Raw genomic sequence first — 14,187 nt, 5'->3', positions numbered from 1 at the left:
TTGATATATTTCAGAGCATGAGATCTCATCTTACAGGCAAAACCGTCAAGCTAATCAATAAAGCCTACCGCAGCCTCTCTGTATCTAGATATTTGGGAAAGGATGGAAATGATTGGGCATCTAATCAATACATGGCAATCGCATGCTTTTACTGATGATGCTTTGTTTGGGAAACAATAAAAAGGGGCAACTCAGTGGTCTGTGGCCTATTATTGTTTATCAGCAACAAAGCATCTTAGAGGCAAAGTTAAAGAGGAGGCGAAGGACTTCGCCGGATTTGACAGCAAAACATTTTTAAATTGAGTTTACTATAAATATAAAGTAGCTGCTGAGGAGCTCTAGGTTATAATCAAAAGAACTGCACTGAGACAGTTGATCAGGTTTGGTTCCAACCATCACATCATTTAAATTACTGTGAATTTTAGTAATGTTAATTAAGATAACAGAAATTAACTGTCTCAATCTACACAGTCTTGCAACTCAAGTTTACTGTTATTATCAAGCAAGTGCGTCATTGTACTTAGCAAAGATTGGCAAGGTCACTCAACATTCAGCTAACAAAACTCTTTGACAAACTCATAGTGCAGAAGATACATCTACTGATCTGCTAAAGTTTGCACATGATGTTGCAAGGACATACATCGGGTAAAATATGTTAATGAGTTTCTACTAATAATTAATGTATAACAGGCAGTTTAATTATACACTTGCAAACAGACTTGTATTGTTATTGTTTGGATCTATTTTGAACATGTTTGGAAATGAGATGCAAACTCACTCAGCCATCAGCAGAGATTCTACTGTCATTGTGGTGAGAGGCATTTCCTCAGCTGGCCCACCACGGCTTCTGTTTACTGACTTTTTGCAAAGATATTGATATCTTTGTTCTCCCTCAAGCTGTGACGTGAGTGATCATCTTCTATGTGGCATTTATTTGCTTTTTTAAAATTCTTTAATATTCTGACTCACTGGCCAAGTTTACATGGGTGTTTTTTTCAATCCGATTGTAAAGAATCGTATTAAACGGAGTGTATTCATGTACGGCATACAAAGCTATCCACGATTAATCCTCGTTTACAAGGACCCTGGGTGAAGCGGATTATACAGCGTCCTGTGACATGCGCACAAAGTCTCACGAGGAACTTGCAGGTCTTTAGCTCCGCAGCAGTCCTCAGCGCCGAGCAGAGAGTTTTTATCTGCTAATATCTGCTCAAATAATGTTCCAAATCTCCATGATACGCTGCTGAAGGAGCGGCTGCTCCCCTGGCCGCAGCACCGCCGCGCCGAGCGGCACGTCTCGGTGTGTGCTCGGCTCCTCGTGCCGATGTTTCGAATTAACTGGTGCCCCTGTTAACTTGTGACCAATACATGACTGAAACATATAGTCGTTCTAGCGAACGTCGGTTATCGACAGTTACAGTGAGTTTTTACGTTTCAAGTCTTTTGTGAGTCTCAACTTCTGCTATAGAGCTCTTTATACAACTCGCTGTTGCGCGATTTGGTTCCATCTCGCCTCTCCAATGTCTTTTCTGTTGAGGTTTTTTATTAAAAAAGTGTTTTTCAACCACTGTAGCGTTCTTTTTCTGGTTTTTTGACTGTGCTGCTTCCCGTTTACTGGCACGTCACACGTCACTACATATGAGGGGACGCATGTGCGGAACAAACACTCCCCCAGTTCAATCCGCTTCGGCTGTCAGGCTCGTTTATAAGGGACACAGAGCAGATTGTCAATCGGCGTAGACCACCTCTTACAATCGGCTCCAAAATACATTCCACTCCGAGTGAAGCGGATCCACTAGGTCGTTTACATGACACATTTTACAATCAGCTTTGCGTATAATCCGCTTATACATGGTTCATGTAAACGTGCCCATTGTCACATCTGTTTACTCTATGTTGAGCACAAGCACATCAATCTTATGTGAACAAGTTCTACAGCATGCAAAGCTCTCATTTCATTATTACTGTCAGTGTGTGATATTTCTCTTAGTGTCAACTACAAAATGGATGCAGAGTGGAGGTATAATCTATTTGCATGAGTCTGCAATTGGCTTCATTTGGAGTCCAAATGAGGCCCAGCACAATGTTCAAAGGGCTGTCCTTATTCTTTCAATTATTCATAGACATGTTTTTTTCATGATTATATTCAATAAACTCTTAAAAACTGGCTTCTCCATTCATTTCCAAGAACTAAGATGCACTTACCTTTTGGACATAAATTTAAGAGGCTTGCTGGGCTGCTGCGGCAGCAGCAGTAATGATTCCGGTTTGAGGAAAACTGCTTTTTGTCACTAATAAACTGTTTTTGTGTGACAGCACATCTGCTTCAGATGATAAAATGTGAACATGCTGCTGTCCTTCATTTGGGGTTGAATGAATATTGACCTTCCTGCTTTCTGTTGTGTCATTACGGATCCTCAAAGAGGCAACACAACAAATTCAGAAAATCTTTATGCGCACAAATTTAATGACATACACTCCTCTTAATGTTGAAAAATGTGTGTAAAAACAATCTTCCCTTTGCAAATCATAGAGCCCACAAGCTTTTTCCTTTTCAACCTTTTACTGATTTCAAACATCAGCAAAACCTGATCTGGTTTCCTTCACATATTTCAACACACAGTGCTTTTTGTTCAGAGAATTTCAAAGTGCGGGCCATTTGTGGCCTGAGAAAGAATAAGAAGGTGAGGAATGCGTCTTTCTGAATATACATGAGAAGTATTCAAGGCTACAGGTTTGTAAAAATCTTGCAAATTGGTTTCCAATTTGATTCACAAAGCATATTTAAAACGAGGATTCAGAAACTTTCTTTGTAAACAGGAATAATCTGAGTGACTTCCACATTTTGAAATTCAGTTTTCTCCAGTCAAAAACTTTCTGCCTGAGAATGAAACCAATCTGCTTTAGTGCCACAAGCAAAATGCAGCATGAAGATTCAATTATCGAGTGTGTTCTGCCCCCGGTGTAGGGGCAGGAGCACAGCATGAAGGGGGAGGCGGAGAGAGAGTCGGTGCCAGCCAGAAATACATTTGTTATGATGTTTCTGATTTACAACCAATGAAACAAGTTATCGACATTCAGGGTGGACCAAAGGCCAGAACAACAAACAAAGAATTTGTTTAAATCCCCCTTACAGTGAAGTATCTCCGGGAAGGAAAGTAAAACAACTGAAGGACATTTGCTGACTTAACTCCTGAAAAGAGGAAAAAAACTCTAGTAAATTAAATGGAATCCTATAGCGACAAACAAATCTCTGCTGCTGCTGTAGAAAATAATTATTTTGCATATGTGCCAGAAAATGGACATTAAAGGTGCTGTAGGCAGGATTCGGCATCTCTGCCATCTTGCTTAGGGTTACCTAAGCAAGATGGTGATTTGACCCATCTAAGATGGCGATTTGAAACCCAGCACAGCCAATCCTGTCCTGTTTTCTCTGACATCACGCCCTTATGCAAGTTAAGCCCCTCCCACAAGAACGTGCGACGAACGCCCCTCGACCAATCACGGTTAGAGACTCATGGGCTCTTCTGATTTGGCAAAGATACCTGGAGCTGTCGAGATTCCTTTTCAGCTCAGAACAGAGACAGATGGAAACGCTGCGCCCTCGCGGTAGTGCAATTATACTACACTCCTAAAGGATTATCAATGGATACTCTAACATTTAATCCAAAGAAAACACAGAAAAATTAGCATTGACTAGCAAAATCCTGCCTACAGCACCTTTAAGAACAGTGGCCTCCTCCAGAGGCTGCCATTTAAATGTAACTTCCAATTAGAGAGCTTCAGGTAATCTCACCTCCAACCAATGACTAGTCTGAGTCAGACCTGAAGATATTACAGCCAGGGAGCCACATCCAGAAGTCAAACCATCAGCTGATCACCCCTGCAGATTTATATCTGTGTGAGGAGAACTGCATGCAGAGCTTTCAGGGTGATTGCAAGACTTTGAAACAGTCGAGGGTGAAATGCAAATGATGTCCTCCCTCTTCACATCCGGCGTGGATGATGCACCCAGTGATGTTCAGCTGGAACTCATTGACCTGGAGTCTGAGGACCTGCTGGCAGAGCAGTTTAATTCAGTGTCACTGCTTCATTTTCATGCTTCTCTCAAAGAGGAGAACTTTCTTCCACGCGTGCTCACAAGAGTCTGGTTCTCCCGCTGTACCTACACGGTGATGAAGTTTGACAAATGAGGGAGCTGGACAGAAAGCAAAATAATAGCCACAGTGTTTGTTTAAAGATGATTTAATACTGATTAATGTTTTGTCACAATTTGTAGTTGTTTAGATTTTTTTCTGATTGAGTTTACGATGTTCTTCTTTAAGCTAATTCTTCATTGCTTAATGATCACATTCAGTCTTAACAATTGCATCTTGTCAAAACAATGCCATTTTTTTGTGTTTTTATGGAGATGAAATTCACATTGTGGCGTGCAGCATAACTTAATTCAGTCTTTTAGCCTGGCCTTACAAAATATTTCATGTTTCTCATGTGGCTCCTTGAATTAAATAACCGCCCGTCCCTGAACTAAATGCTGGAACTGAGGTATTTAAACTCTGTGTGTCACTCAAGGTTTCACATGTTAATGGCATTGGGTTTCTATGTTATGACCCATATTACCACCTTTCAATGGGGTCATTGCAGCGATTCGAGGACTCGTGGGCTATGAAAAGGTCATTTGTGATTAACCCTTTCAAATCAGATTATTGAACTTTCTTTGGGAGAGAAGTAAGAACGATGTTGTGAATGGGGGAGAAATTGTGTTTTTTTTCCCAATCCGGTCTTTGATTTGCCCTGTGTGCAGGAGCTGGAGGTTGGTCTCCTCTCGTCTCAGACAGACATCAGTGGCTGGAGGTCGATCTGGGCGAGCGAACAAAGATCACGGCCGTGGCCACGCAGGGCCGCTACGGCAGCTCCGATTGGCTGTCGTCCTACCTGCTGATGTTCAGCGACACGGGACACAACTGGAGGCAGTACAGACAGGAGGAGAGCATCGGGGTGAGTCCATACAGAAATACCCAGCTTCGCACTACTTCAGCGGCACACACTACTGAGCAGCATTAAGTTTTAATACTGGACATAAACACTGGAGCTCGAGCGTCAAATACAACTGAGCATCATTCAGGTTAATCGCAGCTAATCGTCCCGGTCTACCACCGTCATATTTAGAGACGAGGTGGTGTTCAGTGGTGCTGGTCTGCAGGGATCAGCCCATCATGCCCATCCTGCAGAGATAATCACAGTCATCAGAAGCCTCTGACTCTTCATAAATAATGGATGAACCGATGAAAGCGCGCTGCTGACTGTGCGGACCTGTTGCCAGAACACTTAAGCTGCAGCTGATGGACGCAGAGCCAAACAAAGACGCTGATACCAGGCAGAGCAGTCTGGAGGGCGGCCCGGTGCTGAAGTCGACGTGGAAAAACACAAGTGTTTCTGGAGCTCTTTTACATCTGAACAGACCCAACAGGATGAAGTGATGAAGTTCTCAGACATTTGATAAATGCTCTGAATCCTTTGATGATTGACCCTGAAGTCTGATGAGTGTAGTTATGTTTTTATTGCTTTTACTCTGAGCCTGACCATTTAACTCTGCTCATAATCTTAGTGCCAGGCTGCCAAACTCCAGCTAGTTGGCTGTAGCTTTAATGTTGAAATACAACATCGGAAGTGGCATCAGTTTTTTTTTTTTTCCCAAAAAGTAATTTTAGTATGTCTTCCCTCTCCTGTAACTTGCACTATATAGGCCTAATTTATGTGACGTTGCCAGTAAAAAATGCATAGTTTTTGCATCATTGTTTCAGAAAAGTTTCCTGTTTACACCACAGTGGTTCTGACACAGTGTCTGTTGATCAGCTCCTTTTTAGGACTTTAATTTGTTTTTTTTTTTTTAATGTTTTCTCCATATATGTCAAAATCTCTCCAGGTGATAGAAGCTGCCCCAAGAGCTCAAATGCACTTTTCCTAAGTTAAATGCTGTTGCTAAATTGTACATGGCTGTCATATGCAAGTTTGATTATTGTGAGGGCTACGAACATTTCCAACTCACAAAAAAACAATCAAAGTCTTGGAAAAAAGAACATGTGAGGAGAGACACGTGGGAGAAGGAGCAAAGGCAAACTGAAGAACCTCCCCAAAGCACAAACATATAGAATCAGAAACGAGGCACAGCTGAAAACAATCAAGGGTAATCGGGTGATGAAGACAGATGCAAGAGGAACTGAACCCCACACAGGCAGGAACATGAATACAGATATGATCTAAACCAAGGAAATGAGGCCAAATGACAAAAACACAAATGTCAGACACATTTTTGTTCACGTCGCACATACTGTACAGCCCAGTTTCATCTTGAGTGGGCTGGACTGGTAAAATTGTGCCCACGGGTCTCATGTTTGACTCCCCTTTTATAGAGGATAGATTGATCAATACTCGGGCATTAACGACTTCAGTTTTTTTCAAGTCGACTTATCCGTCAATAAAGTCGAGTCGACAAGTCGTGATGACGTCATCACATTGACAGGGGGGAAAATATGACACACAGCTGTCCAGCAATGAGCAACTTGCACTGAAGTTCACTGCAACGTAGCCATGTAGATTTTAACCCGAACAAAACAAAGGCTAACACCGTGAGTTTTCTTTTACATTTAAAGCAGCGGCAGCCAAGATGCACACCGTGTGTGTCTTCATCATGTTTTGGAAAAAAAAAAATAGCGTGCGTTGTCTTAATGAAATAAATACCAAAATAATCAAAAACCAATGGCTGGCAAAATTATAATTCAGTATTGGTCTTGTTTGCATGATTCACAGAACATTGGTTAGACAACAGTTTTAACGTGAAATAAATGGAAATTATACTTCAGAACCGCAAATAGGCACCAATCAGAAACCAACTTCAGCCTGCAACGTGTCTCAATTAAATAAAGTAATCACAACCCAATGGTTGCCGGAATTATAATTCAATATTGGTCTGACTTGCATGGTTCACAGCACATTACCTAGAAAACAGTTTTCAAAGAGAAATAAATGGAAATTAAATACTTCAGAACCACAAATAGGCATCAATGAGAAACCAACTTCAGCTTGCAATTAAAAAAAAAAAAGAAAATAGAACTCACCAGCCTCTAGAGATAAAGGGTAAAAAATAATCCTTACTGTTATAATATCCTTAGATCACAATCAGTTTAGTAATCCTACTGGCTTGCGCTGCATGTTTTCCTGGAGAAAGAGGAGCGCATCCACACCCGCTGGATGAAGACTTGCGCGCTGTCACGTGATCAGGTGAGAGAAAAAATAACCAACGACTTTTCGACTCGTCCAAATTTACGTCGACTTGTGCAACGGAAGTCGACTTGTCGACTAGTCGAGGTTTCTGTTAATGCCCTAATCAATACCCCTGGTAAATAAACTACATAATGCACCACCACATGATCTTTCATTGCATTTGGTCCAGATTTGAACTTAGATATTCTGAACTGAGATTATGTCGTTTAGTTTTTTTATATTCAGAGTGGCAGTGGATTCAGAATGTCAAAAGGTGACAGAACTTTAGATATGTGCTCAAAATATGCCAAATAACTCCGAAATGTCCTCACTCTCTTTGAGCAGCATGTATGCTCCAGTGCAGCAAAAGAGGGGCTTCTGGTTTGAAATGAAGCCGAGGCAATTTCCTCATGTCGAGGAAATCCAGCTAATCTGAGCAGTGAAGAGAGCAGAGGACGACTCCTCACAGCTTAAAAACATGTCGAACTGACACTCTGCATAAACTCAGCAAAAATCCCAGCCACGATTCCAAGAAGCTCTGAACTTCTGTGAATTAGTCACCCGGGCTGCGAGAGTCGGAGAAGAAAGAAAGCTGATGGCAGAGCTGCTCCATCAACCACAACATGTTTTCTACTGAGCTTTCTCTTTAAACTTACTGAGCCAGCAAAGACGGCTTTTCTCTCTTTTTCTTCGTTTTGATCTTTACCCCCGCTTTTTTTTTTCTCTCACAAAAATGATTAAACACTGAAAAAAGTTGTTTGTAGCGTTGTCAACACAAGAAGTCTTGGATTCTTCTTCCACTGCTTGCAGATGTTTGCCAGACATCCGAGCTTGTTGAGCTCAGTTCGTGAGCGTGAGACCTCCCGCTGTTTTCTCTTCTCATCTTTTCTTTTTTAATCTACTTTTAATAAACGTATAAACGGGAACAGAAGCTGTATGTAGCTACCAGAGAAGACAAAAAAAAAAACCACAGTGTTGTGTTGTAACGCACTTAACGTACATCATCCAAAGTCACGGAGCATCATCACTCTTCATCGTGTGAGTAGATCCAGGCGCACTCTCACATGATTGCAGAGGAATTAATGAGTTAATTATGTGTCTAAGCTTTTTTCAGCAGTGGGAGAGCCAGTTAACCTGCATGTCAGCTTCAAGGGAGGGATGTAATTATGATAGATTGCCAGATGGGAGATATGGAAAGAGATAATCCATCAGGCGCTTTGCCCACAGTCAAAAAGAGACGAGCAGATTTCTGTTCGCTCTTTGGGCTTTTTGTTGCCAGTTCAAGTACAAACAGTTACTTTACCAAGGCAGGTGTGTCATTTATATTTTAGTTCAGGAGCTGCATACAGCCTAATTTAATCTTGAGTATAGGCTGTATTGCTAAAACAGCACCAGAATAACCTTTGAATTTAAACTTTAAGGGTTTTCTTTGTTGTTGCGCAGAGTAGTAAACCAGACAATTATCACGAAAGCGTACTCAATCAATCAATCAATCAATCAATCAATCAATCTTTTTATTTCGAACTCGAATCCAATCTCAACATAAGCCCATTTTGAGTGCGTTGTATGTGGCCCCTGGACTGAAATGGGTTTGACACCGCTGCCATATTGCTTTACGTGAATAAGCAGGTCTTGCAAGGTTACCGTCATGATAGTCTTCTGAGGCCGGTGGGATCACAGCGTCTCCAGTTAAACAATATCAAATCCGCCTGAGTGTGGTTTACGCTGCTAACAGCAACAGTGCAGGTTGATTAAGTTAAGGTCAGTTAAGTTCAGTGTTCCACATTCCTTCAGTGAAGTCGCGGCGACACGACAGCAGATGTTGAATCATTTGGTCGACTAAATTTAAAGTAAATGTAAGTTCATGCAAAGAAACGCTGAAAGTTTTGCGACAAAAAAGAAACAGTTTGAAGTCCTGAGAGTGCAGTCAGAAGAAAGAGCAGTGATCAGAGAGAATTCCTGATGTGAGAACAAAGTGATCTCATGGTTTATGGGTTTTTGATGTCTGTGGAGGTATTCTCATCGCAGCCGTGTGTTGTCAGTTCTTCCCAGGTAACAGCAACGCGGACAGCGTGGTTCAGTACAAGCTGCAGCAGCCGGCCGTGGCTCGCTTCCTCCGCCTCCTCCCTCTGGACTGGAACCCCAGCGGACGCATCGGACTGCGGCTGGAGACCTACGGATGTCCTTACAGTGAGTCTCCTCGTCTTCGGCGGACCGAATGGACACCTGGATGGAGTCCTGCGTCGCCATGGCAACCCCAGCTACACCCAGTTTGCTGGATCAACAAACAGCAAACAATTAGATTCATGAGTGGAGGACGTATCCTTCAAGGATCACTGGGAGGAAAAGATTAATTCAGCATTAACAACATTTTTTTACTTTTATGAATATTCAAATGATTAATTTACTAGTGAAGAAATGTAATAAATCATGCTTTCCACTTGTTTAGCACTTTTCCACCTCCTGAGTGGTTCTAAAATCACTGCACTGTTAATCATAACGGCACGTGGAGGTGATTATTAATCGAACATGAAACCTTATATTGGGGAGAGGCCAACTCTGCCAACCAAGCCGTATTCTGTCATATTTGATCAACAGACACAAGCCCAGTTTGACTTTTTATTATATTATTTCAGCGCCAAATGATTTTATTCACCATCTATTGAATTGCACGGTGGGCCGGTGGTTAATGGTCACCGCACCCGTCAAACAACGCAAAAGAATATCACAAATGCTGACATTTTTATGAGTTGAGGACACAAACTGTATCAATGATAGTGAAGTAAATTTACTTGTAGATCCATATTTGTTGCAAAAATCTGGTACATAAATAAGCTTGTTGCAGCAAAAACTTTTGGGGACTTATGGGAGATTGTGGCGGGGGAACGAAGCTTCGCCTGCATTCTGGTTGACTCAAATTTTACCACATTAAAAAAACAACTGAATGTAGAGCACATCTGGGAAATAAAACAGTTTTTCTGAAGGGTTGAGGGTTGGGTGGTATTTTAGGAAAAAACAGGTCAGGAATCATACGTCTTTTTAATTAGTTTACTCTTTAACTTTTCTTACTCTCCATCTCCTGAATACATTCATCTATTAAACATTTGCATTTTTAAAAATAGGCACAAACTTGATATTCACACAAATGTAAGCTGAGCTCCCCTCAAGATGCAGTGAGGAGTGTGTCCGAGACGCGCACTATGTGGTTTGGTTGATTTGCCTTTATGAAGACTGAAAATAGGGCAAGTGGGGCACATCCTGGAAAATACTGCGAGGATTTGGTGCAAATAGATTCATGTGCACGATGCAGTACGATTTGGAATGTCTTTATGTCTGTTTTTGTTTTGAACGTGTTAGAAAAGGAGGAACAATCCGAGCCTGTAATTTAAGTAAATGGGGTCCCTCGGCGCCTCCTTTGTTTCCTTTATGTTTTGTCATCAAGAATTGTAATTCCCTCATCATCTGAGCACAGGATTTCAGTTGCTTTGGTTTGTGTGTTTCACAGTTGATTTACAGCATTAACGCATTAAGGCAGCAATGAGGTGAAAACGAGCCGACATCACACCCTGTTTTCATCAAGCAGCCATCTGCTTTTCACCTTTCACACCAGATGCTGATTGCTTCACCTGCTGGATCAACAACCGCCATCTCCCAGTTTCTTAATTGTAACATTGACTTGTTTGTTTGGAAAACATAATAAACCCAGCAACACCCAGCTGAGGGTGGCTGGCGTTTGGTGTTACATTGGGTGAACTCAGGGTGAATTCTGGTCCGGTCACCAGTCTTTTAACACATTAGGATTGATTGATTTTGAATTTTCTCAAACAACTTATTTGTCAGAGTCGAGTTTCACTTCCAAAATGTGAAGATTTTCTGAAAAGAAGTTTAAAAATGTTTGAAAAAATTATACATTGTAAGAAAATTGTTAGTAATTTCTACCTTACACTGTTTTCTAACAATGCTAACCTCTGAAAAATACCGCGAAATATCAACAATGCTAATAACAAATGTCAAAACTTTCCTCCATTTGTGGCACTTTGCATACATTTACTCATTCGCAGTCACAGTTGGGCTTTGATGCTCTTGCTACTTTATCATTTAGACATTCAACAACCAGCAATTTTGCCCATTTTAAATATAATTAGGCAAGTAATGTAATTATTTGCTACTGGTGTAAGATACTATGTGATCCATTATCATAATATCATTTTTCCAGTAACGTAGTAAGTTCACAAATACAGTGGTTGAGCTCTGGTCTGGTTTCTAATGCGTCTTCACTTCCTTCCAGAGGACTGAACTCCTCTGACCCACATGGACCTTTTGTCTGCGTTCTGTTTCACAGCGTCTGATGTGGCAAGCTTTCATGGCGGCAGCAGTTTGGTGTACAGGCCGAGCCCCAGCCCGAGGCGGACCTCCAAAGATGTATTCACCCTGAAGTTTAAAACCCTGCGGAATTCTGGGACGGTGCTGCAGGCGGAGGGACGGGAGGGACTGAGCCTCAGTCTGGAGTTAGAGCGAGGAAAGCTGCTGCTGCTGCTCAGAGAAGGTAACGAGACGTCGCATATCGCAGTCCTGATACCGACTCGCGGGAAATTACTCCAACATAAGCACCAGATGTAGCTGCGAAAAGCAAGCGGAGTCAAAGAAATCTGAACAACTGTGGGACGTTTCTGACAAGCAGGATGTGAAATGCTCGGAGAAACAGTGAGCTTCAGTTTAATTCATGTAATAATCTCATGGTGCCTAAAATATACAGAGAAAAACCCACCAGATGTTGGCATGAAGCATATGTTTGAAGGTTAAGGGCATTAAAAATGCCTTTTAAATGAAGTTTTATGGTCGTTGAGGCGGCCGCCTGACTGGATCAAGTCCTGGCTCCCGCTCTGCCGTTGCATCCCCGTCTACTTACAGACATGATGGATCGTTCTCGTTTTCTGTGGCATGTGTTAGAGCTGGACTCTCAACGGGCCGGAGCTCTGTGCAGGTGTGTGTGTGCGTGTGTGTGCGTGCATGCCTGTGTGTGTAAGCGGGGTTAAAACCAGAGGTTGTCAGGATCCGATGCTGAATCATCACCATATGGCACGCCTCTCTCCCCCCCACCCCCTGGAATCCTTCATCCACCATCCACCCATTCATCCATCCTCTCTCTTTCAGTTTTCCCTCCTTCATTTTTCATCCCTCCTCTGTTCACATGGCTGCCATCTGCATTTACACAAACCTTCCTCTTTTTGTCTCCAAGATGTCTGGAATTCAGGCAGACAGGCCAAAATCACACAAAAACAGAAGGCGGCATATAAAGTTGATTGTGAGCAAACAGTAGCTTGTTTTATGTATCCAGCCATTACAGATCCACATAATCCTTTATTTGGAGTCTATTTCTGGACACCTGGTGACAAAAAAAGCCCCATATTCACCTTCTCCTCTGGGGGCAGATAAATCTTTTGCTTCTGTGTTTGTCAGCGTGTCTCATAATTGCTCCCGTCTGCTGATGCCTCATGAAATCGTGACAAAAACAAAGCAAAAGTTTTTATTTTTGGCGGGTTTTGTTTTGGAGAAAATGCAACCAATGTTAACCTTGTCAGACCTGTGAACTGCTACAGCTCAGTTTTTTTTGGTTTATGTTTTGCATTGTTCAGTGAGCTCTTGACTTTCCTTCCCTTGAGGCTTTATATCTCAGGTTGTTGGTTCTGTTATTGTTCTTCTTCTAGTTTACATCCATAAATATTCACGTCTTTTCGGCTGCGTCGTCCAGTTCGAGGTCAGGTCTCGCTCAGACCTGTCAGCTGTGGGATTCGAACCTGTGAACCTACCATCCCAAATCTGCTTCTCTGGTCTCAAATTGACCTCAAATGCACATTTTTGGAGAGTACAAGAGGAAACCTTGCAAACTCAGACACTGCGTCACATTTTTCAAGTGAGACCAGAAAACTTTGCATTTGCAGCGTCGTCATGTTAAACTGGGATGGTCTCACTGTGAGATGAGCACCAACCACTACTCTACCATACAAATGATAAAAATATTGAATAAAGCAGTATATTACAAGCAAATAACGACTGGAAGTCATTTAAATGCTCCAGAAAGAAAACTTGCATGTTCATTTTTCTCTATACTCCTTTTTATTACTGTTCGACTCGGCCAAAATCAGTTTCTGAGTTGTAATGTGTCCATTTTGGAAATCATTAAGTGTTTCATGATTTATTTAGTTGGTCGTACTTCCCCTGCTCGTCGTTAAGTTTCACCCACATTTTGAGTCATCCAGTCAAGCGTGTAGCGCTGCAGGCTAATCCCTTCCCACATCTGCATCTTTCCCCGAAAGCACGTCACATCGCAGAAGGTAAAGATGCTATAAATGCATCTTCAGAAGAGACATTTGTCACCTCGGAAAAAGGCTGTCATCTTTCAAAAAAAAAAAAAAAAAAAGAGAAAGGCTTCCTCATCGGAAAGAGAGTGCGTCGCAGACAGAGGAAGTTAAAGTCGTCCCCAGGAATGACAGACGAGAAGCTGGAAAGATGCATGGCTTATTTCCCTGCCTCCTCTTTCTTCTGCTGCTCTGTGAATCCCTTTGTTTTCCTTTGTGAATATTTTTTTTATCGCGCTTCGTCCCCTCAGATCTCCCACTCCTTTATTTTTCACCGTATCAGAGGAGAACGTTTGCCTTTTTCATCTCCGCACTTGTCATCTTTCTGTCTCATGTTTATTTTTCTTTCTCCGAGCAAAATTGTGTTTTGCACTTTCAGAATTTCCTTTTCTTGGTCAGATGACCTTCATCTTGCTGTTGCTCATTATTCCAGTCTCTGCATTGCTACTTGTTTTTTTTTTTTTTTTTTTTGTCTGCTTCCTCCTCAGTCTTGTTTTGCTCTCCAAGTCCTGTTTAGGTTGCATGTTGTGTAATTTGCTGCATGCAGCGACCGTGAACTCACGTG

At 41.9% G+C, this 14,187-nt stretch overlaps 1 protein-coding gene across 1 annotated transcript in view; it reads left to right on the top strand.

Annotated features, from left to right (window-relative positions):
• Positions 1–14,187, top strand: part of LOC115405105 (contactin-associated protein-like 4) — a 106,912-nt gene that overhangs the window by 39,488 nt on the left and 53,237 nt on the right. Inside the window, exons 3-5 of the mRNA XM_030114563.1 lie at positions 4,805–4,998; positions 9,306–9,453; positions 11,606–11,809. Coding sequence (XP_029970423.1) covers positions 4,805–4,998; positions 9,306–9,453; positions 11,606–11,809 — 546 coding nt within the window. The remainder of the gene's footprint in view (positions 1–4,804; positions 4,999–9,305; positions 9,454–11,605; positions 11,810–14,187) is intronic.

The sequence above is a fragment of the Salarias fasciatus genome, chromosome 18, assembly GCF_902148845.1.
Source record: "Salarias fasciatus chromosome 18, fSalaFa1.1, whole genome shotgun sequence".
Lineage (NCBI taxonomy): Eukaryota > Metazoa > Chordata > Actinopteri > Blenniiformes > Blenniidae > Salarias > Salarias fasciatus.
Note: the sequence above shows the minus strand (reverse complement) of the source record. Positions and strands in the feature narration are given on the sequence as shown.